The sequence below is a fragment of the Apium graveolens genome, chromosome 2 (assembly GCF_009905375.1).
Source record: "Apium graveolens cultivar Ventura chromosome 2, ASM990537v1, whole genome shotgun sequence".
NCBI classification, from domain to species: domain Eukaryota; kingdom Viridiplantae; phylum Streptophyta; class Magnoliopsida; order Apiales; family Apiaceae; genus Apium; species Apium graveolens.
Window position 1 is genome coordinate 18744923 of NC_133648.1, and position 23757 is coordinate 18768679.

General features: G+C 36.1%; 1 protein-coding gene across 1 annotated transcript in view; it reads right to left on the bottom strand.

Moving 5' to 3' along the window:
- Window positions 1-3315: 3315 nt before the first annotated feature.
- Window positions 3316-23757, bottom strand: part of LOC141686088 (uncharacterized) — a 29587-nt gene continuing 9145 nt past the window's right edge. Inside the window, exons 8-9 of the mRNA XM_074491148.1 lie at window positions 15014-16103; window positions 3316-4103 (exon numbers count right to left, since the gene is read on the bottom strand). Of these exons, the coding sequence (XP_074347249.1) occupies window positions 3316-4103; window positions 15014-16103 (1878 nt within the window). The remainder of the gene's footprint in view (window positions 4104-15013; window positions 16104-23757) is intronic.

Genomic DNA, 23757 nt, shown 5'->3' on the forward strand with positions numbered 1-23757 from the left:
TTTTAATGTTCGTTTTTGTTTTTTGTTGCATATATCATCACGGAGTTTTCTTGTTTGCATTTATGTATTAAGTCTATTGTTCTGTTTATATAAGAGTTGGTAATGTCAGGAATTCAGGATGATGGTCATGTGGCCTTGCTCTGTTTATATTGCTCTGTTTATATAAGAGTTTTCGTTTCTGCTAACAACCAGTTTCTTGAATTTGTGAGTATTAATTATTGCTTGTTATGTTCAAGTTAATTTGATTTTGAGGTGGTGTGTTTCTTTTTCTGGTTAATTGAGCTTTATCGTAATGTGTGTGCATTGATGTTTAGTTTATGATCGAGATGTGACTGGGGGAGTGAGCGAGTGTACAGCAGCAGGAACTGGGTGCTTTAACTTGTATAGAATCAGGTCATATGTGTTTGTGCAGAGGTTAGGTGTAGGTTTGTAAGAGTTTTAGTGCTCTTTAATCTTTTATTTGGTCTTCCATTGAACTCTAACTAGCTTTATATAGAGCCTGTGCTCGCACAGGCATGTTCTAGTCTCAAATGTTAGAGAATTATGTACTTGATTGTGAAATTAAATTATAGTCTATTGTGAGTTCCGACATGTGTGGTGATCTCCTGGAACTACAAGAACTAGCTAGTTCAATTATCACCTAGCTCTAGATTACACTTTTGATCAAGATTAATATTGATCATTCCAGGAGATACTTGGAAACCCTACTTCAGATAAAAAAACTCTCTGAACTTCCTTCCCAGAAACTCATTGGTGAACCTTTGATCATCAACATCACGTCACAAGGAGGAGGACTATCCATACTTGTATAATCAGCATTAACATTATCCATAGTTATCATGACTAATTTAGTTTTCCCACTTGCGAAGTAAACTACAATGTGTACGTGGGAAATTCTGATCTTCAGATTGATAGAGTCAATGTGTACTACAATGAAGCTAGTGGTGGAAGATTGAAAAAAATAATTTTGATTCTTGATTCCCAAATTTTGTAAACCAAACACTATGTATGGGAATCATTTTCATTCTAAAATTTAACCAAACACATGGAATATGGAATGATGTCACAAACCCATACCCCCTTAAACCCATTCTTCATTCTAAACTCATACCTTTAATTGAATCAAACGACCCCTACACCATTTAGGTGTAATTTTTACATCAAATGTAAAAACAATACTAATTTAAAATTTAACTCCGGTTTATTAATATTAAATTTTATATCATTATTTTATTATATAGGTTGTTTTATCACTAAACTATAAAAGTAAAATTAAAAATAATAAAATAATTGAATATAAATGAAACAAATTTATTTTTTAATAAAAAAGTATAAGAGCAACATAAAAATATATAAAAACTCTAAAAATTTAGTCTGATAGAAATGTTAAAAATAATATGTATATTAGTATACTAAACAAAAATATTGTCGCACAAAGTGGCAACATGGAGATTAGCTGAACTTAACATTTAAACTTTTGGAGAATCAAGAATTCCAAGGAAACGAAGAAACACTGCAAACGAATATATTCTAGACCCGAATCTAACTATTTTCAATGTATTGAAAAATAAGAAATGTTTCTTAAAATAACTTAAATTGATAACACCGTATCTGTAACAAATTCACATTCAAATTGAATAAAATATCTACTACATTTGACTAAATATACACTCGATCTATTACTCATTTACTTTTCTTCAAAGTCCAAAGAATTAAACACATAGTTGAATGCACATATTAATTGAAAACAAGCAATAAACAAGCTTGATGAAACAATGAATGCAGAGATATTCTTGATGTATATTGAAAATGAGAGCAAATGATTATCCAGATCTAGTTTTTGGAGTAACAGCTCTCCTAATCCATCCCAATGACTAATTGCAGACTATATAGTTGCACTACAGATAAAATAAGAAATAACAACCTCTACAGACAATGGTCCACATAGCTGACTAAGACAATGACAATATAAGTAAAATACTAAGTACATACTAGTGTATTTCCTTAACACTCCCCCTCAAACTGCAGGAGAGTTATCCAACGAAGTTGTCAGCTTGTCCATATGAGTATTATGAAAGTTCGCAGGTAGATGCTTGGTAAATATGTCTGCAACTTGATTTTGTGAGGGAACAAAAGCAGTTGTGATCAGGCCTTCCTTGAGTTGATCTCTGATATAGTGACAATCCAACTCCACATGTTTAGTACGTTCATGCAACACAGGATAGCATCAATGGACATGGCAGCCTTGTTGTCACAATTGATCACAGTAGGTGGAAGCTTGTGGAGACACGGATCCTTTAATAATGCAGATAACCACGTGACTTTACATGTTGTCAGTGACATAGCCCGGTACTCGGCTTCGGCTGAGGAAAGAGCTACCACATGCTATTTCTTCGACTTCCAAGATACTGGAGACTCTCCCAAGAACACACAATACCCAGTGGTTGACCGTCGAGTAGTGGGACACGAAGCCCAATCGCTATCGCAATACGCAGTCAAGTGTGCAGCAGATTGTGAGGCTAAGAGTATGCCTTGAGAAATGGAACCAGTTAAGTACCTCAACAACCTATATGCAGCTTGAAGATGAGCTGTTGTGGGTTTGTTCATGAATTGAGACAACATTTGAACACTAAAGCAAATGTCCGGACGAGTTATAGTGAGATATATAAGTTGTCCCATTAGACGTTGATAAACACCAGGACTTGGCAAGGGATCACCCAAATCTGGAGTCAACTTTTGATGAGCATCAAGTGGTAACTGCAGGGGCTTTGCATTCAGAAGTTTGTGCTCCTTCAGAATATGAGTAGTCTATTTCCTTTGACTCATAAAAATGCCATCTGCAGTATGATCAATCTCTAGTCCCAGAAAAAATCGCAAAAAACCCAGATCTTTCATGTGAAAAGTTGCAGCTAACATTCTTTTCAACATGTCGATAGAGTTTATACAGTTCCCAGTTAAAAGAAAATCATCTACATAAACCAGGATGAGAGTGATAGTCGTACCCGTGTGCTTAGTGAATAAACTGTAATCTGCCTTGGATTGCACAAACTCCATCTTCAACAGAGTGTTCGAGAGCTTTGAGAACCAAGTCCGGGGAGCTTGACGCAATTCATACAAGGATTTCTTGAGGCGACAAACCAAAGATGACTATGTTTTTGGCAGTTCCATGTTGAGGCTGATACGACTTCCCAATCCATTGTACCCTTTTGGCATTTTGATGAAAACAGTTTCAGCAAGCTCATCATGGAGGAGTGCATTGGAAACATCCATTTGATGCGTATGCCATTTTTGAATAGCTGCGACGGCCAAGAGAGTTCACACAGTTGTGAGCTTGGCAACTGGTGCGAAGGTCTCGAAATAATCTTCACCAGGCCTTTTATGATAACCGAGGACAACCAAACGAGCTTTATGTTTATCAACAGATTCATTGGGCAAGTATTTCATTTTAAAAATCCACTTGGACCCAATGGCATGCTTTCCAGTTGGCAATGGCACAATCTCCCAAGTGCTATTAAGCTCCAATGCCTCAAGTTCACAATTCATGGCATGTACCCACTCTTCTTTAGTGACTGCCTTAGAAAAAGAAATGGGATCTCGAGCACTTGTCACTGTTGACAGAAAGCAATGAAAGTTCTCATTTATACTAGTGTATGCCAGATTAGAAATTGACTGTGAGGGTGTGTTTGTAACAAAGTCACTCATCCAAACTGGAGTTACATGGACTCTTGTTGATCGCCTTACATGTACAACAGTGGTAGAGTCGGGTGTTAGTATATTACTCTCGGATACAGAGGAAGGAGAAGCATCAGAGATCCTTGCACTAGATTGAGAAACTGGAGAACTTGGTGTGTTGGTGTGCACTGTTTCTGACACAATCAAATCATCAGCATCATTAACCTGAGAATATTGAGGCATCGAGGGTGGAACAGGAGCCATGTAATTTTGCACAACATTCTTGTGATATGGAAAGATACGTTCATGAAACACTACATCGCGAGAAACGAATTCCTTTTTAGTAGCAAGATCCAGCAGTTTGTATCCCTTTTGATGAGGTGGATACCCAATAAAGACACAAGGAACTCCCTGCTGATCAAACTTGTCTGCTGCAGTATGATTGTAAGCAAAGGCAAGACACCCAAAGGTTCGAAGGTTGTCATATTCAGGAAGAGTGTCGTATAACTTCTCATAAGGTGTTTTATTTTACAGAATATGAGTGGGTACTTTGTTGATTAAATACACAGATGTAAGAACACAAGCTCCCCACAGTTCTAGTGGTGCTCCAGCATGAAACCTCAAGGCCCGTGACACTTCCAGTATCTGACGGTGTTTGCGCTCAGCTCTAGCATTTTGCTGGGGTATATATGGCAAGATGTTTGGTGAATAATGCCTTTGTCATTGAAGAACTTTTGACATGCTGCAGATGTGAACTCCAAGGCATTATCTGACCTTATAATTTGAATAGAAGTGTTGAATTTCGCTGACACATACTTCAAGAAGTTCTCCAACTGTGTAAGAGCTTCAGACTTAGTTTCCAGCAAATAAACCCATGTATGTCTTGAAAAATCATCAACAAGTGTCAAGAAGAATCTATATTTAGCTTTGTAAGGTTTTTTGTAGGGACCCCAGATGTCCATGTGAAGAAGTTCAAAAGGCACTTTAGCATGTGAGGTACTTACAAGAAAGGGTTGTTTGGTCAGCTTTGACATTGGGCAAGAAATACATATAGTGTTAGGTCCCAATATGTTTGTAGAAGGGGGAGTTGAATACAAACTATACCGTTTAATCGAATTTAACGCGGAATAAAAAAGTGAAACAAAATTCAAGTTAAATAAAACTATTATTAAACCCAAAAGGTGTTACAACAACGGTATCGATTACAAGGGATTAATCTCAAATAAATTATCACAAATCTAGAATAAATTCGACATGAACTTTTTCTATTTTTGCAATAAAAAGATCAAATGCTAAAAGCAATTTGATATTAAGTTCTAGGGATTTTGATCCGCTAGATAGTTACACAAGAATAAGAGAATGATTTATAGTGGTTTGGATTTAACTTTAAAAGCTAGAAATATATGATCTTGAATTGCAGTTTGAGAGATGAGATGTTTTGTTCTGCGGCTGCTGTGTTCTGTTCTTGAGTGACTGAATGATATGAATGTCTTCTGTTGCTTGTCTTTAATAATTCACTTCAACAGAATCAATTGAACTGGAAAGACAATCTGTGAATTGGCATGACTTTCGGTAAGACAATCTCCTGAACTAGCATGACAATCGGTATGACTATCTCTCGAACTAGCATGACAATCAGTATGACTATCTCCTGAACTAGCAAGACAATCCCATAGCTAGTAGAAATTTCGATATGACAATCAATTTGAACTAGCATGACTTTCGGTATGACAATCTGATTGTCATACCAGTTCAATTGATTGTCATGCTGGATTAATATTGAATATAAATTCAAAATCAATTCTGAAAATTAATAATATTAATTCAGAATTAATTAATCAATTAATTCAATTAATAAATAAATTAATCTTTACATATATAATTTATTTCCTTAATTAAACTATATGGCTTAATTAATTAATAGAGAATTAATACTACTCTTGAACATCAACCATTCTTCTGAAAATCTTCTGAAAATCACTGTCAATTATGAATCAATTCCACCACTTCAATGTTGACACTCGATGTACTGTCTGGTTCATGAGTGACTAACTTTCGTGATGTTTCTTCATGTCTTGACTTTGATAACTTGATTTTCTTCTGATTAAATCCCTGTAATTATCTGATACCCTGACAAGATCTCTGTCACTTGATTAAATCCACAATCTTGATTTATATCACTAAGGCTTGATCAATTTCTTGAACTTCTTCCAGTGAAGTAATTCCTCAAGTCTGTAGATGAACATTGTTTATGAATCCTTTGACAGATGTTACTTTGAGAGATCTCTTTGATGATAGAACCACTATTTACTTGTTACATTCTTATTTGAGTTGAGTTAAATCCTCGAATTAACAAATAGGCTATGACATATGCCTTTCAATCTCCCCCTATTTGTTTGTTAGATAATAACAACAAATATCTAGAGGATAACTCAACTAACAAATAAGAAAAAGATGTAAACAGAAATGCAAAGTAAATAGCAGAAGAGTTCTGGATAATATTTAACATTTTCCAGATCCCAAATAGATGTTCCTCTAGACTGAACATATCTTCAAGTAGTTTCATCTTCTTTTGTACAACCACATTTCATGTTGAGAAGCACATATATCTCTTGCTTCTCCCCCTATGAGAATCAACTGCTTAAAGGAGATCACCTTGTATTTACCACCTCTCCCGTACAATAGGATCCGTAGTTACAAACAACAATGGTGTGGTGTAGTGTACATATGCTTTACCTTTTTCTTTTTCTTTCCTCCCTGCTATTTCTCCCCCTTAGTTGAGGAATCCTCTAAACTATTACTTAAGCTTTTATCTCCCCCTTAGAGAAGGAATGTATTCCGTTGTCTGAAGGAGTTCTCATATTTCACTTGGTTGGAAAAGAAATAACAAGTAGTTTCTCTTTCTTCCTTACGGTGAGTGTGTGATTCTGTTTAGTGTACCTCACATGTGTTTCACTCTTCTCTCCACTCGTGTTTACATTCATTCTCACAAGTGTATCACTCCTCTCATAGCTCCAAAATTCAGCTGTACCTGCAAGGAAAATCACCTTAGCCATCCTTAAGGAGGTCACAGGTGGTGCAATGGGAGTTCGTAAATCCCCGTCCTTGTTAAACTCGTCAGATGAATCTGAGTCATAATCTACAAGTTGCTAGTTTCCCTTTTAGGGTTCCAGATTTGAATTCTGGGAAGGTAAACAATGATCCAACGAATTTAGCATAAAGATCAAAGTTCCCTTCTAATGTCTGTGAAGACATTTCCTTGTGACTCATCAGGTAATATCTGAATCATTATCAACATGTTGCCAATCTGCGCCTACATCAGATCCACTATCCGCAGATGCATCCAGGGGATTTAAGCTTGGGGAGGTACACATTGACCACTAACATATGGCTTTTGGATCAGTATCCTCTCCTAACACCTGTAAAGGCAATTGGTCCATTAAAGAACCTTGAACAATTGAATCTGACCTTAAAATGGTCGAAACTCTTATTTCCATCAACTCCTCCTTTGTGTGTGTAACCTTTCCTTGTGCATCAAGAATTGTTTGTGTTTGAGGTGGTGACACTACATCGGATGCCTTGGCCGACAGACAAATTTCAATAGACGCACCCTGTTGAGAGAATGAATCTAGTAACTGTTTTTGTGCCTTTTCAGCCATTACATCTTTTTTAGAAGATATATGGGGGCTAGCAGTTGTCTCAGTTTAAGTACTACTCATCTTTGTAGGAGACAGAGCTGCTGGGTTGACTTCAGAACCTTCCTTATGTGGTGCACTAAGGCACTATCTCCCTCACGCTCATTCATACTACATTTTAGTGGTAAGAGAGTGTCGGTTGGTTTTGTTTCTATGTTTGTCTTTACAGTCTGGGATAAATGTTGTGGGTTTTCAACCTCATGACTGTCAATAAAAGAAGGCCATTGGAGGCTGAACCTGTATCACAGAACATATGGCAATATAGAGATAAAATGTACTTAAGATCTATAATGAATGAAAATTATACATTTAATCTTTTGAGAGAAAGGATGTACAATAGTGACTTCAAAAGATTTTAAATGAAATAAGAAATCACTAATGTTGAAAGAAGTTTGAGTTCAATGATAACATTACCAGCTTGCAAACAACCATATCCCTCAGTTAAACCTTTGTTGTTATCTCTAAAGGTAACCATTGGGCCAGCTTTCTCAACCACATTTGATAGCAGGGCTCTATCTCCGGTCATATGTCTTGACGATCCGTTGTCAAGAATCCATACTGCCGGTTCCACCTATTTAATGCCCTACAATACAAATGGATTAAACCTTCTTCGGAACCCAAACTTGATTGGGCCCGGCATACTTGTAGAATTGACCTTTGTCAGGCAAAATAACATTCTTAACTTTAATGTTCTCAACTTTCTCAATGACTGGACATTTGACCTTGTAAACAGCCTTAACAAATTTCTGTGTAGGCTTAGGCACAAATGTCTCCTTTCTAGCCTTAAGAGGACTAGCAGTCTTAGACCTATCATGCTTCCTATTATTCACATGTTGACGAGGAGTAGTCTTATCACTAGAAACATGCTTACCATTAAAATAAGAATACATCAAATTAAAAGCACAAGACATATAATTAGGAACACCACATACTTTATGAGAGGGATTAACAATAGGCAAATTATGCATGGTAGACATGGCATTTTTGTTATCCAACTCATGTGTGTCTGAGTTAGTCTCAGTTACTTTCACAACTTTGACTGGAACTTTCGACACACTTGGCATGGAAATAACCTTCTCATTAGCATGATCTTCAGCACGTATTTCTTCTTGAATAATAAAGGAGGTCTCATCAAATGGTTCAGCAATTGATCCTTTATATAGGGGTTTATCAACACCCTTAAGCACATGTGGTTCTTCCCTACCTTTAGCACAGACATGAGGAGGGGAGTTTATGCCTAATTCTCCAATAGCAGTATTGTAATCAAAACCTATTCCAGATGTTTGATTAACAGCTTGCTTACTCTCGAACTCTTTAGCCTTCGAACAAGAATTAAAGTAAGCTTTAACCTTAGTCTGAAGACCGGTGATCTTGTCTTTGAGAATAGTTTCGAGTTGTCTATAAAAGTTAACTCTATTCTCTAGAAAAGATACTTGTTCTTTTAATTTGTCTTGATTAATGTGCACAAGTCTTAATTCATTGACCTCTTTCTCAAGGTCTTTGATCTGCTGACTTAACAGTTCATTATCACGATGAGCACAATTTAAGGAACCTCCTAGATGATAAACTAATTCAGCATCAGTAAATTTTACCTCTTTTCTTGACGATGAAGTATTTCCATCAATAGCCATAAGAGCAAGATTCCCAACTTCTTCATCTTCACTATCAGTATCATCCCAGCTTCTTCCCTTTGCCAGATAAGCCCTTTCAGAGTTACTCTTATGATTTGAATCATAAGAGTTCTTCCTTACTTACTTTGGCTTCCTGCATTATGTGGCAAAGTGTCCCAACTCATTGTAGTTAAATCATCGAATGGTGCTCCGATCAACCATCCCTGTTTTGTATCCACCACTGCTGGTGTTAGAGGATGAAGATCCACCTTTCTGGAATCTGTTGTAGTTGGACTTGTACTTGAACTTGGGATTTCTCTTGAATCTGACATTGGAGAATCTCTTGACAATCTAGGCCATTGACTCATCTTCCAATTGCTCCAGCTCTTCCAATGAGTAAAAATCATCACCGGATTGATTTATAGTAGAAGGATCATATTCTGCTACTATCACATTTTCCTCAGCCTTGGAAGACTGTACCATTCTCTCTGACTGTTGAGATTGTTGTTATTGTTGTTGTTGACCTTCAGCTACTAGAGCAGTAGATGTGCCGACCACTCTATCTTTCTCGTAGACTTCCTTCTGCTGAATCTGCTCCAACTCATAGGTTTTTAACACACCATAGAGCCTTTCCAAAGAAATCTCACTCAGATCTCTCGCTTCTCTTATGGCAGTGATTCTATGTTCAAGATGAGTTGACAGTGTTAAAAGGAACTTTTCATTGATCTCCCTGATTGAATAATATTTTCCATTTATGTTCAGGTTGTTGATCAATGCATTGTACCTCTCGATCACTTCAGTAATTCCTTCTCCCGGATTGGATTTAAAATGTTCATACTCAGAGGTTAGGATCTCTAACTTGTTCTCCCTAACTTTCTTTGTGCCTTCATTAATCACCTCAATAGTTTCCCACATGTGTTTGGAATTTTTACAGTTCATCACATGCCTGTTCATCAAGGGATCAAGGGAATCAACTAAAATTAATTGAAGGTTGGCATCCAAGGAGGCTTCTTCCTTTTCAGCAGGAGTAAAATCCTCAGGCTCTTTTTCATAGGTTCTAGCTTTGGTAATTACAACATCATCTTCTATCACCTCTGGTTCAATAACCATCGGAATTTTTGGACCCTTCTTTAACAAGTTCAGATATTTGGGATTTGCAACTTGTAAAAACAAGAGCATCTTCTTCTTCCACATAATATAATTTTCTTTATCAAATAGTGGAATTTTAACGGTTCAAACTTTTTGTGAAGTCATTATGAATTTTTGAATAAATAAAAATTCAAGGAGTTGAAAAATCACAAAAGTCTAGGATCTTGATTTGTTCGTTAATTAGAAGGCTCTGATACCAATTGTTAGGTCCCAATATGTTTGTAGAAGGGGGGGTTGAATACAAACTATACCGTTTAATCGAATTTAATGCGGAATAAAAAAGTGAAATAAAATTCAAGTTAAATAAAACTATTATTAAACTTGAAAGGTGTTACAACAACGGTATCGATTACAAGGGATTAATCTTAAATAAATTATCACAAATCTAGAATAAATTCGACATGAACTTTTTCTATTTTTGCAATAAAAAGATCAAATGCTAAAAGCAATTTGAGATTAAGTTCTAGGGATTTTGATCCGCTAGATAGTTACACAAGAATAAGAGAATGATTTCTAGTGGTTTGGATTTAACTTTAAAAGCTAGAAATATGTGATCTTGAATTGCAGTTTGAGAGATAAGATGTTTTGTTCTGCGGCTGATGTGTTCTGTTCTTGAGTGATTGAATGATATGAATGTCTTCTGCTGCTTGTCTTTAATAATTCACTTCAACAGAATCAATTGAACTGGAAAGACAATCTGTGAATTGGCATGACTTTCAGTGAGACAATCTCCTGAACTAACATGACAATCGGTATAACTATCTCCTGAACTAACATGACAATCGGTATGACTATTTCCTGAACTAGCAAGACAATCCCATAGCTAGTAGAACTTTCGGTATGACAATCAATTTGAACTAGCATGACTTTCGGTATGACAATCTGATTGTCATACTATAACGACTCGTGTATGTTTGAATTATTTAAATATGTGATTATGGAAATTATTAAATAAATAAAATATGTGTATTGGTTTTGACCGCTATGTGTTGTTTGATTATTATCTAGGTGTAATTTATGGAGTACCGGGTTGTCCGCATGATTAATTATGGAGTCATATTGAATTATTCCTAATTTCAAAAAAATGGATTTAGTGCAAATTTATTTGCATAAATATTTAGAATTTCTTTAAAATTGTTTTTATGATTTTATAATTTCAATAATTATTTTTGGGATTTTACAAAATTTAGATATCAATATTTTATCAATTATTTAACCCTGTATGATTTTCTGATTATATTTAATTGTAAAATCTGTATTTAATTCCAGAATTCTTCAAAAATTATGTAACTCATAGTTATTTAAGTTTGGAATATTTCGAGAATTTTAAAATTATTTTGGAAATTTTCAGGATTAATTTTACCCGCGCGTTATTTCGTTTTATTGATAAAAGCGGGTATAAATTGTGTTTCAAAAATTGTTTTAAAATTTCAAAACTTATGTTTTTATAAACCTCGGGATGTTTTTAACATTTTAAGGCTATTTTCGTAATTTTATGAAATTGTTTTATGCATTGCTTGGTTCGTTAAATGCATAATTGCGGGATAAATTTTCGATGTACAACGGAAAAAGGGATACGTGTCCTCTTTTTATCAGATACGTGCAAGTGTTTGGACAGGTGGCAGGCGTATATTTTTCTTTTACTCTTCTTCTTGGCAGTGTATCAATCTTGCTTATATACTTGCCCTCCTATATTTAATACCCTCGGGTATTAATTTGTTTCCTTAGTCTCTTCATGCGGTTGGTCCTCTTTCTTCCCTGTTTCACTGCGTTTTGCCGCCCTTTGCCGCTGTTACCTTGGATTCCGGCCGCCGCCGTGTTTTCCCGGTGAACTGTGGTGGTAATTGCTGGTTTTGGTTTCGTTTCTGTTAATTAACTATACTTATACATATATATACACGTGGCCGCCGCCGCCCCTCACCGGAAACGGCGAGGGTGGTGGCGCGTGGCTGCGATTCGCTGTATGCTGCTCTTGTTGCCTTGGTTGTTTCTGTGCTTTGATGGCTGTGTTGCTGTGGTTAATTCAAACTCTTGTTTTAGGTTGTTCGAATTATTTTGGGATTCTTGTGAATAAAATTCGAAGAAACCTTCTTGATTATTCGAACTTTCTTTGTAATTATTTTCGATTGCCCGTACAAATTAATCGGTGAAAATTTGTGATGGAAACCCGACGAACACGGGCACCCGCGAATTTTCGCCGCCGTCGGCGATGAGCCTCGGTGAGCCGATGGTGGACTGTGATGACACGATTCTGAGTCCTAATATTTTTAATAAATATAATTCGTGTTGTGTTTTATTCTGGACCGAAATAGTTAATTAGTAAATATTGCATCGTGATGGTTAAGTTGGTTGTGATTACTAAATTGTATCGGTGATTGGAATTTGCGAGTTGTGATTGGTTGTCGTGTTTTAAATTGGATTGTTGTGGTTGAATTGACGTTGATTAATGTTTCGACGGGTAGTCCGATAAACAAAGGAGACGCTGCCCAATTTTTGGAAACTGAATTACGTAAATACGGAAATGTATCCAATTAATATCGGGACGTCGAGAGACTATATATATATATATATTTGTGTGTGTTTTATACGAAACTTGGTTGTACAATGTGATGAAATATTTTGCCAAATCGATAACCCTGATTTCGTAAAATAAAGAGTATATGTATTTCCCGAAAACGAACACCGAACCGATTTTCGAGATTGTGAACCCTACTTGTTGCGTGTGTTATTATAATATATATAATTACGAGTCGGGTTTGAATATCGTTGGGTAAATTGGTATCGAGGATATATCAAGTATACCTAGACGTCTAACGTAGGGTATTTCGACCCTGTAGGTTATAGTCGGGAACCTGGAAGTGGATGATGGACTAAAGACAACGTAGTGGTCAGTCGACGAGCTCAATAGAGTTTCAACAGAAAACCTGAGTGTCGAAGTCGAATCTAATGTGGTTTAGTGGTTGGACGTTAAAACCTGAGCGGCAAAGTCGGCTCAGAGTTGGTCAGTAACAGTTGTAAAGCCCTGTGAGGCAAGTACTTCCGAACTTTTCTTCAAGATATATCGCAATTATTTTTGAACTGTTTCATAACATGTCGCTCTTATTCAAAATAACTCTTGTTTATATTGCAAGTGCTTTAAACTATTTACCCTTGAACCCTGATTTTTCTTGATCTTGAGCCGTAAGCCTTGTTCTTTGTAAACCATCCTTTGTTGATCCTCAGATACCAAATCACACAAATATGATACCACTCCCCAAATGTATAACTACCAAACACCAAACACTGGAGCAAAAATTGTTTGAAAACACAGAAACTTTTATACTCCAACCATTCTTTATAACATCAAAGAACTATACCTTGAAAAATCAGTATTCGTCCAATACCTGATCATTTTACAGACTGAAAACAGTTTCTTATACATACCTTGATATACCCTTGAGATATCCATGAGTTTCTTTACGTTTTTATTCAAATGTTTAACCATAATTGATTATAATCTTGTTTATCGAATTATATTGTTTATCATATTGAATTGCTTTAGAATTGGATAGTTTTTATATATATGTGGACCAGATTCGTGGTCAGACCATATCTATGGTCAATTTAGGCCAATGTGTGCCTTGGATCCAGTAGTTAGAGCAGTGATCTGTGCTTTGCTCGAGGTTAGTGCATGACTGATCAGCAGCCTAACCTTGGTTTTTTAAAAAAAACTTAAAATGAATGTCCAATTCTAATGATTGTTTAGCAATAAACTTGATTCCCCTGAATCATCTCGTTTGATCATTGATTAATCTCAATTATTGTCATTGTGACTTGCTGAGCTAGTTAGCTCACTCTTGCGAATCTTTTAATGTATTCTATAGTTAAGAAGGATACGATTGATAGCGAGGTTTCCCAGTTCAATGTACGAGCTAGGATTCTAGATTGAGGTGGATCGAGCTAGCAGGAGCTTATTGCAGTAGTGAGATAGTAAGATTGTAAGAATAATTTTATTATCAGTTGTAAGTTAAATTAGTCAGGATTTGGTACGTTGTAATAAAAGTTAAGGTTGTGGCTTATTTTCATACTTTAACCTGTTGCGATATGTGGTTATGTAAAGAAGGGTCATTGCAAATAATATCTTATATACAGGTTTATATGTTGTGTTTGTGTTGTGGACCCCAAACTTCTGACCCGGGTTTGGAGGGCGCCACACATACCAGTTCAATTGATTGTCATGCTGAATTAATATTGTATATAAATTCAAAATCAATCCTGAAAATTCATAATATTAATTCAGAATTAATTAATCAATTAATTCAATTAATAAATAAATTAATCTTTGAAGATATAATTTATTTTCTTAATTAAACTATATGACTTAATTAATTAATAGAGAATTAATACTACTCTTGAACAACAACCATTCTTCTGAAAATCTTCTGAAAATCACTGTCAATTATGAATCAATTCCACCACTTCAATGTTGACACTCGATGTACTGTCTGGTTCATGAGTGATTAACTTTCGTGACGTTTCTTCATGTCTTGCCTTTGATAACTTAATTTTCTTCAGATTAAATCCCTATAATTATCTGATACCCTGACAAGATCTCTGTCACTTGATTAAATCCACAATCTTGATTTATATCACCGATGCTTGATCAATTTCTTGAACTTCTTCCAGTGAAGTAATTCCTCAAGTATGTAGATGAACATTATTTCTGAATCATTTGACAGATGTTACTTTGAGAGATCTCTTTGACGATAGAACCACTATTTACTTGTTACATTCTTATCTGAGTTGAGTTAAGTCCTCGAATAAACAAATAGGCTATGACATATGCCTTTCATATAGGTGTAGGTTTATTTTTGTGTTTAGGCAAGTTTGGGATGTGCTTTAGATTACCAAGAGATGTGTTTCCAAGTCTATGATGCCATAAAGCAATATCACCATCAGCTTTACTCTGCACAGCTAGGCATGTAGGATTCACAAGTGTAGTAGAATCAACATAATATAAACCATTTCGAACAGTACCAATAGCATGCAGCTTTTTAGTATGCTTGTCAGCAATAACACAATGATCAGTAAAGAACTGAACCTCATAATTATTGTCCTTAATAAGTCTTTGCATAAAGACTAAATTGTGTTTAAATGAAGGTACATAGAGAACATTTTGAAAGCATAAATGAGGGGCCAAGTGCACCTGACCTGTATGAGAGAATTTTGTACCAAACCCGGTAGGCAGATTTATAGTTTTTTGTCCAGTCAAAACCTTAGCATCTGTGAGAAGTTTCAAATCTCCTGTCATATGATCTGTTGCCCCCGAATCGACTATCCATTCGGATCCACTTCCATTTGTTTTAGCACTGAAACAAGACAACATTCCTGAGAAATGATAATCAATCTCTTCGTCAGTGTCAGAATGCCTCGATTGACTCACGACAAGTTGAGGCACAAGCTTAGCTAATTGTTCCAACTGATGTTGTGTGAATCCTGAAGACTCCTCAGACTGAGTTGCTGCTGCAAACTTAGGTCCATTATTTCTCTTTTGAGTGTTGTTCCACTTTGTTGGTTGCATTTTCTTGCCAGGAGAGCTTACTTTGTTTGAGCCAGATTTTGGGTGCCACCTTGGATAACTAATATTCTGCCAACATATTTCTGAAACATGGCCTTTTACCCCACAAGTTGTGCATACTGCATTTCTATCAGGATTAACTCTTATGATGTTCATAGCCATCACCTCACCCCCTTCTTTATTTAAACCCAGCAGATTTCTCTGTGCTTCCTCTTGTTCCAAAGCAGAACAAGCAATTTCTACATAGGGTAAATGAGTGTTGAGCAATAGTTGACTGCGTTGAGCATTGTATTGGTCATCAAGCCCATTTAAGAACTGAAATAAACGCATCTCCTCCTTTTGAAGTTTAATAGCTTCCAACAACTTCACCACATCAGCAGCAGGAGTAGCAATCACAAGTAGAACATTTAAAGTATCCAACTATTCCCAAACAATCTTCATGGAGGTGTAATATTCAGTAATAGAAGAGCTATTTTGTTTCAAGGCATACAAATCACGGCACAACTTATATTTTCTACTACCATTAGTGAGCGAGAATCGCTTTTCAAGATGTGTCCAGATGTCCTTAGCACTAGACATATACATGATTAATTTTTTAATAATGGGTGAAACATTGCTAGTGAGCCAAGCTATCACCATATTTGTTAGGAATATATGTGCATTAGTTTGATGATATGTTTAACAAAACACTTAAGTAGAAATTCAGTGTCTGTAGCCTCAACGGATAAGACCACTTTGGCTATCCGTTGATGGTGTAGCTTTACTTAGAAATAAGTCTAGTGTTGTAGCATATTTCAGTCTCTGTATTTAAGATGTAATTCTTAGATGTTGAGAGAAACTATGAGTCATGTTGACTACTAGAAGATATGCAGATAGGAAGGCCAATTGTAAATATTTCATGCCTTGTAATTTTGTATAAATGAAGTGGTATCAACGGATGACTTAAAGACCTTCAACGGATGAGAAGCTAAGCTTCAACGGATGTCTCTAAAGCTTCAACGGATAACATCCTTCAACGGATGAGTGCATCAACGGATGAAAGCTTCAACGGATGTTCTGTTGATTAACCGTTGATAAGTGGTAGTTGTACCTACAAACAGAGGCACGTGGGTGAACAGAGATAACTGAAATGTGGCAGCCTAATTTCAGGAACATCAGAAAAAGCAGCCGTTCTACTCTAGTATAAAGAGACATTAAGTCAACAAAGTACTGAAGTGAACTGGAGAAGAAACAAGTGGAGATCTTACTTTATTATTTTATATATCCTTGCCTTCACTTGTAAACTTGGTAACATATAAACCAAGAAGTAGCTAGTAATTAGAAAAGAATTTTTCCAGAGCTGTTTAGAAAAATCTTGAGAGAAAAATTATCTAGTTTGTACTAGGATGCAGCTGTGATCAAATTCTCAGATCACATAATTTCTGAAATACCATCTCTGGTGGAACAACAAATCCACCAGAAAAGTTTTTAAAGGTTTATTGTGTTCTTTACATTTGTGTTTGAATATATATCTGTCTGTATCAGCTTAAAGCAATTCACACACTTGTTCATCTTGAACACACAGTCTTTATAAACTGCTCAAAACTTGAAAAAGTTTTGAGATTTACATTCAACCCCCCTTCTGTAAATCTCATTGTTAGTTCTCTAGAAATAACAATTGGTATCAGAGCAGGCTCTTGACAAACAAAGAGTTTAAAGATCTTGGAATCTAACAAAGATGAGTAAGAAGGATATTGGAGTAAAAATCCCAGTTCTTGACAGAGACAGTTATCACCACTGGAAGGTGAAAATGCACCTTCATCTACTCTCCCAAGATGAAGGTTATGTAAACTGTATTGAGAATGGTCCTCACATTCCCCACAAAGTAGCCACAGTTGCTACGGCCACAATTGCTGTTGGTCAATCCATTCCAAAACCTAGAGCAGAATGGACAATGGAAGACACAGAAGAAGTCCACAAGGATAAGAAGGCTATGAACATTTTGTTTAATGGTCTTGACAAGGATATGTTTGATAATGTGATAAATTGCTCAACTGCCAAAGAGGTTTGGGACACAGTTCAGCTGCTGTGTGAAGGTACAGAACAAGTAAAAGAGAACAAGATGCAGCTTCTCATTCAACAGTATGAGTATTTTCATTTTGAAGAAAATGAATCTTTAAATGACACATTTAACAGATTCCAAAAGCTGTTGAATGGATTGAAGCTGTATGGTAGAGTGTACCAGGTGAAGGATTCAAATCTTAAATTCTTAAGATCCTTGCCAAAGGAATGGAAACCCATGACTGTCTCCTTAAGAAACTCTCAGGATTATAAGGACTTCACTCTTGAAAGATTATATGGAATCTTGAAGACATATGAACTAGAGTTGGAACAGGATGAGGTATTAGAGAAGGGGACAAAGAAAGGAAGTTCAGTTGCATTGGTAGCTGAAAATGAGAGGGAATGCAGACAAGAAACTGTGAGATCTACATCAAACTCCAAAGATGGTACAAGATATCAGGAATCAAGCAAAGGAAAAGAGCAAGTTGCTGAGAATGAAGACAACTCCAGTCAAGATGACTCTGATAGTGTTGATGAGCATCTTGCATTTCTGTCCAGGAGATTTGCAAAGATGAAGTTTAAGAAAAATACTAGAGCCACTAAACCTCATAAGAACATGGTGGACAAATCAAAGTTCAAGTGTTTCAATTATGGTATAAGTGGACACTTTGCAAGTGAGTGCAGAAAGCCAACTTCTGAAAAGAAGAAATTTGACCAAGTAGATTACAAGAAGAAATATTTTGATCTGCTCAAGCAAAAGGAAAGGGCTTTCATTACTCAAGAAAAAGATTGGGCAGCTGATGGAGAGGAAGAGAATGAAGATATGGAGTATGTCAACTTAGCTCTCATGGCTGATTCTGAGGAAAATGAAGTTAGTTCATCAAGCAATCAGGTAACAACTCAGGTAATCACTACTGATGTAACACAACTTACTAAAGAAGAGTGCAATGATGCTTTTAATGACATGTCTACTGAATTGTATCATTTGCGTGTGTCTCTTAAATCTCTTGCTAAAGAAAATAGTAGGATTAAAGAGAACAATCTGTTTTTAAGTAATAGAAATGCTATGTTAGAAGATAAGTTGATTGACCTAGAGAAAACCAAGCTGCATCGTAAATCTGTTGAGAATGAACTAACTGAATCTATTAAGAAAGTAGAAATACTTTCTAATCAATTAAAGAGAGAGCAAGAGGTGATTAAAGCCTGGAAAACATCTAGGGATGTTAGTGCTCAAATTGCCAAGGTCCAAGGAATTGAATCATTCTGTGAAACTGCCTGGGATAAAAACAAAAAGAAACTGGAATTAATTGATGGGCTGTCAACGGATGTGGAATCAACGGATGATGAAGGTTATCCGTTGAAGGAAGAAAATGAGCATCCGTTGAAGGTTCCTCAATTAAATCAGGCAGATGTTTCTAATAGTGAAAATCTAAAGAAACTCAACAAAAAGTTTGGTTCAACTTCCAAGAACTTTGTTAAAGAAGAAGCAAGCACATCCAAAGATGTCAGTAAGGTGAATATAGGGCACATGACCTTAGAACAGTTAAATAATAGGCTCAAGATGGTTGAGGATAAAAAGGAAACTAAAAGAAAATCTAACAGAAATGGGAAGGTAGGTGTTAACAAATATAACAATTACACACCTGATAGGTATGCTCCTAGAAAAAGCTGTGTGCATTGTAGTAGTGTTAATCATCTATCTGCTAATTGCAAATCTATTAAGAAAACCCCCATAACTGTACCCTCTTCCATGCCTAACATATCTGCATCATCTCTACATGCTATGCCTACTATGTCTCAACAGAATCCTTATGCACATTTTGCAAACATGCCATATTTTAACAATCCTTATCTTGCTGCATTTAGTATGCCTCAAATGCCATACAATATGCCTATGTGGAATAACATGTATGCACAATCCATGCCTTATCATATTCCAAATGTGCTAAATGATTCTGTGACTAACCCTACACCTCAACCAACTACATCCAAGACCAAGGTTGACTCAAAGTTACCTAAGTCTAGAGATGCAGGAGGAATGAAGTCTAGGAGAAAGGCTAACAAGAATGGACCCAAGGAAACTTGGGTACCAAAATCAAATTGATTGATTTTATGGTGTGCAGGGAAATAGAAGAAATCTATGGTACTTGGACAGTGGCTGTTCAAGACACATGACAGGAGATTTCTCCCTGCTCACAGAGTTTAAGGAAAGAGCTGACCCTAGCATAACCTTTGGAGATGACAGCAAATGGTTTACTATGGGATATGGCTTGATTTCAACAAGGAATGTCATCATTGATGAAGTTGCATTAGTTGATGGTCTCAAACATAATTTACTGAGCATCAGTCAACTATGTGATAAAGGGAATACAGTTTCCTTCAATTCTGAAGCCTGTGTTGTCACTAGTAAGAAAGACAACAAAGTGGTTCTAACTGGAGTTAGAAAAGGAAATGTGTACTTAGCTGACTTCAACTCTGCAAATGCAGAATCTATTACTTGTCTCTTCAGCAAAGCAAGTTCAGTTGAGAGTTGGCTATGGCACAAGAAGCTATCCCATTTGAATTTCAAGACAATGAATGATCTAGTCAAAAAGGACCTAGTAAGAGGAATTCCTCTTGTTGAATTCTCAAGGGATGGTTTGTGTGATGCTTGTCAGAAAGGCAAACAAAGGAAAGCATCATTCAAAAAGAAGCTTGAAACAACAATTGATGAACCATTACAGCTGCTACATATGGATTTGTTTGGACCAGTCAATGTATTGTCAATTGCAAGAAAAAGATATTGCTTAGTGATTGTAGATGATTTCTCAAAGTTTTCATGGGTCTATTTTCTTGGATCAAAGAATGAAGCAAGTGAAATCATTATCAATCACATCAGGCAAGTCAATAATCATCCTGACCTGAAGGTTAGGAATATCAGGAGTGACAATGGAACTGAGTTCAAGAATTTATCAATGAGGCTGTTCTGTGAAGAAAATGAAATCATGCATGAGTTCTCAGCTCCAAGAATACCTCAGCAAAATGGGGTAGTTGAAAGAAAGAACAGATCTTTAATTGAGGCTGCCAGAACAATGCTTGAAGAATCAAAGTTACCAACATATTTCTGGGCTGAAGCTGTTAATTGTGCCTGTTTCACTCAAAATATCTCTTTGATCAATCAAGCTAAAGGCATGACTCCTTATCAGTTGTTCAAGAGAAGAAAACCAACTCTAAACTTTCTTCATGTCTTTGGATGTAAATGCTTTATACTAAGGAATCAATCTGACCATAAAGGGAAGTTTGATGCAAAGGCTGATGAAGGGATATTTGTTGGTTATTCAGCTGGAAAATCTTATAGGGTCTACAATCTAAGAACCAACATTGTTATGGAATCTGTGCATGTTGTGTTTGATGATGAAAAGATTGATGGACTAACAGATGAGGGACAATATGAGAGACTCAAATTTGACAACATTGAGATAAATTGTGATGATAGTGAAGAGGAGACTGATGGAGATAACACTTCAAAAGGGATTCAAAACATGCCCTTGGATAATGCACAAAATACTGCATCCGTTGAAAGTCAGAATTCTGCATCTGTTGATAGAGGCAATGCAGTATCCGTTGAAAGACATGGTGTATCATCCGTTGAAGTACTAAATGAAGCATCCGTTGATCATAGTTTATCAACGGATAATCGATTTACATCATCAGTTGATAGAACTCCAAGTTCCCTGCAAAGGACCAACAACTCAGGGGGAGTTTTAACTAGTCAACACTCTGTCTCACATCATGACAATACTGAGGCCACCTCATCTAGAGCACATCTTCCACTTCAAAGGAAATGGACCAAGAATCATCCCTTTGAACTGATCATTGGTGATGCATCATCTAAAGTGCAAACAAGAAGAGCTACTCAAGATGAATGTCTGTATAGTAGTTTTCTATCTAAGGAGGAACCTAAGAAAGTGGAAGAAGTCTTATTGGATCCAGATTGGATATTAGCTATGCAGGAAGAGCTAAACCAATTTGAGAGAAACCAAGTTTGGAAGCTGGTGCCCAAACCAAAGAACAAGAGTCTTATTGACACAAAATGGGTATTCAGAAACAAGATGGATGAAAATGGCATTATCATAAGGAATAAAGCCAGATTGGTTGCTAAAGGCTATTCTCAGCAAGAGGGAATAGATTTTGATGAGACATATGCTCCAGTTGCAAGACTTGAAGCCATCAGAATTTTTCTAGCCTATGCAGCTCATGCCAATTTCAAAGTCTATCAAATGGATGTCAAGAGTGCATTTCTAAATGGGAAATTAGAGGAAGAAGTCTATGTAAGTCAACCTCCAGGATTTGAAGATCCAAATTTTCCAGACTATGTATATTATCTGTTGAAAGCACTCTATGGACTGAAGCAAGCACCTAGAGCCTGGTATGAAACCTTATCAAAATTTCTTTTGGAGAATCACTTCACTAGAGGTACTGTTGATAAAACTCTCTTCTTTAGGAATGTTAATGGCTCTAGTATACTTGTTCAAATTTATGTAGACGACATAATATTTGGTTCTAAAGATGATAAACTTTGTAAAAAGTTTGCTAAGCTAATGCAAAGTAATTATGAAATGAGCCTTATGGGAGAACTAACCTATTTTTTTGGTTTACAAATTAAACAAGTTAGTAATGGAATTTTCATTAGTCAAACTAAATATATTCATGATCTTTTAAAGAAGTTTGACTTAATGGAATGTTCATCTGCAAAAACTCCCATGGCCACTGCCACCAAACTTGAATTAAATAAGACTGAAAGGTCTGTGGACATTACAAGTTATAGAGGCATGGTTGGTTCACTTTTATATTTAACTGCTAGCAGACCAGATATAATGTTTGCTACATGTCTGTGTGCTAGATTTCAAGCTGATCCTAGGGAGTCTCACTTAATAGCTATCAAAAGGATTTTCAGATATCTCAAGGGTACACCAAATTTAGGTATTTGGTATCCTAGAGAATCTGGCTTTGATCTAATTGGTTATTCAGATGCAGACTATGCAGGTTGCAAAATAGACAGGAAAAGTACAACAGGCTCCTGCCAATTCCTGGGAAACAAGCTTGTATCATGGTTTAGCAAAAAGCAAAATTCAGTCTCTACTTCTACAGCTGAGGCTGAATACATTGCTGCTGGAAGTTGCTGCTCTCAAGTGTTATGGATGAGAAATCAACTCCTTGACTATGGACTTCATGTTGATAGAATTTCTATCTTTTGTGACAACACAAGTGCCATAGCCATAACAGAGAATCCTGTACAGCACTCAAGAACCAAGCACATTGATATCAAGTACCACTTCATTAGGGAGCATGTCATGAATGGTACAGTGGAACTACATTTTGTTCCAAGTGAACAACAAATTGCAGACATATTTACCAAGCCACTTGATGAATCAACATTCACAAGATTAGTAAGTGAGCTAGGTATGCTTAATTACTCTTAAAATTCATGTCCTTATTGTAATTTGAATTGAAGCCTGAAATATATTAGTTGCTAGAACAAATTTGACTTTTAACAAAGTTTATACCATCAACGGATGTTTCCTATCCGTTGAAAGTCAAAATTGCTCTATCAACGGATATTCATTATCCGTTGAAAGACAAATACATTTCTGGAATTTTTATCCGTCAACGGATAAAACTGAAGTACCTTTCAACGGATGACAATTTGCCTTATCCGTTGAAATGTCACATCAGTCGACTCAGGTGTTTCACAGCCGTTGATTCTATTTTCTTAACCGTTGATACTCATACATACATCTGTATGTATTGGTTTTAAAGGTAGTTGTTAGAATTCTTACAGTTTATTCTTAAACGGCTGAAATTCACTAACATATACTTATTGATTAATCTTTTACTATTTTTTTTTGAAAGCATATAAGCCCTTCTGATTTTTCATTTTTACTTTACGCTTTCTTAAAATTTCAAGCATTTACCATTTTCTCTCTGCAAAACCTTCAAGTTATTCTCTGCAATTTCTACTCACAACAATGGCACCAGTCGTGAAAATTATGTC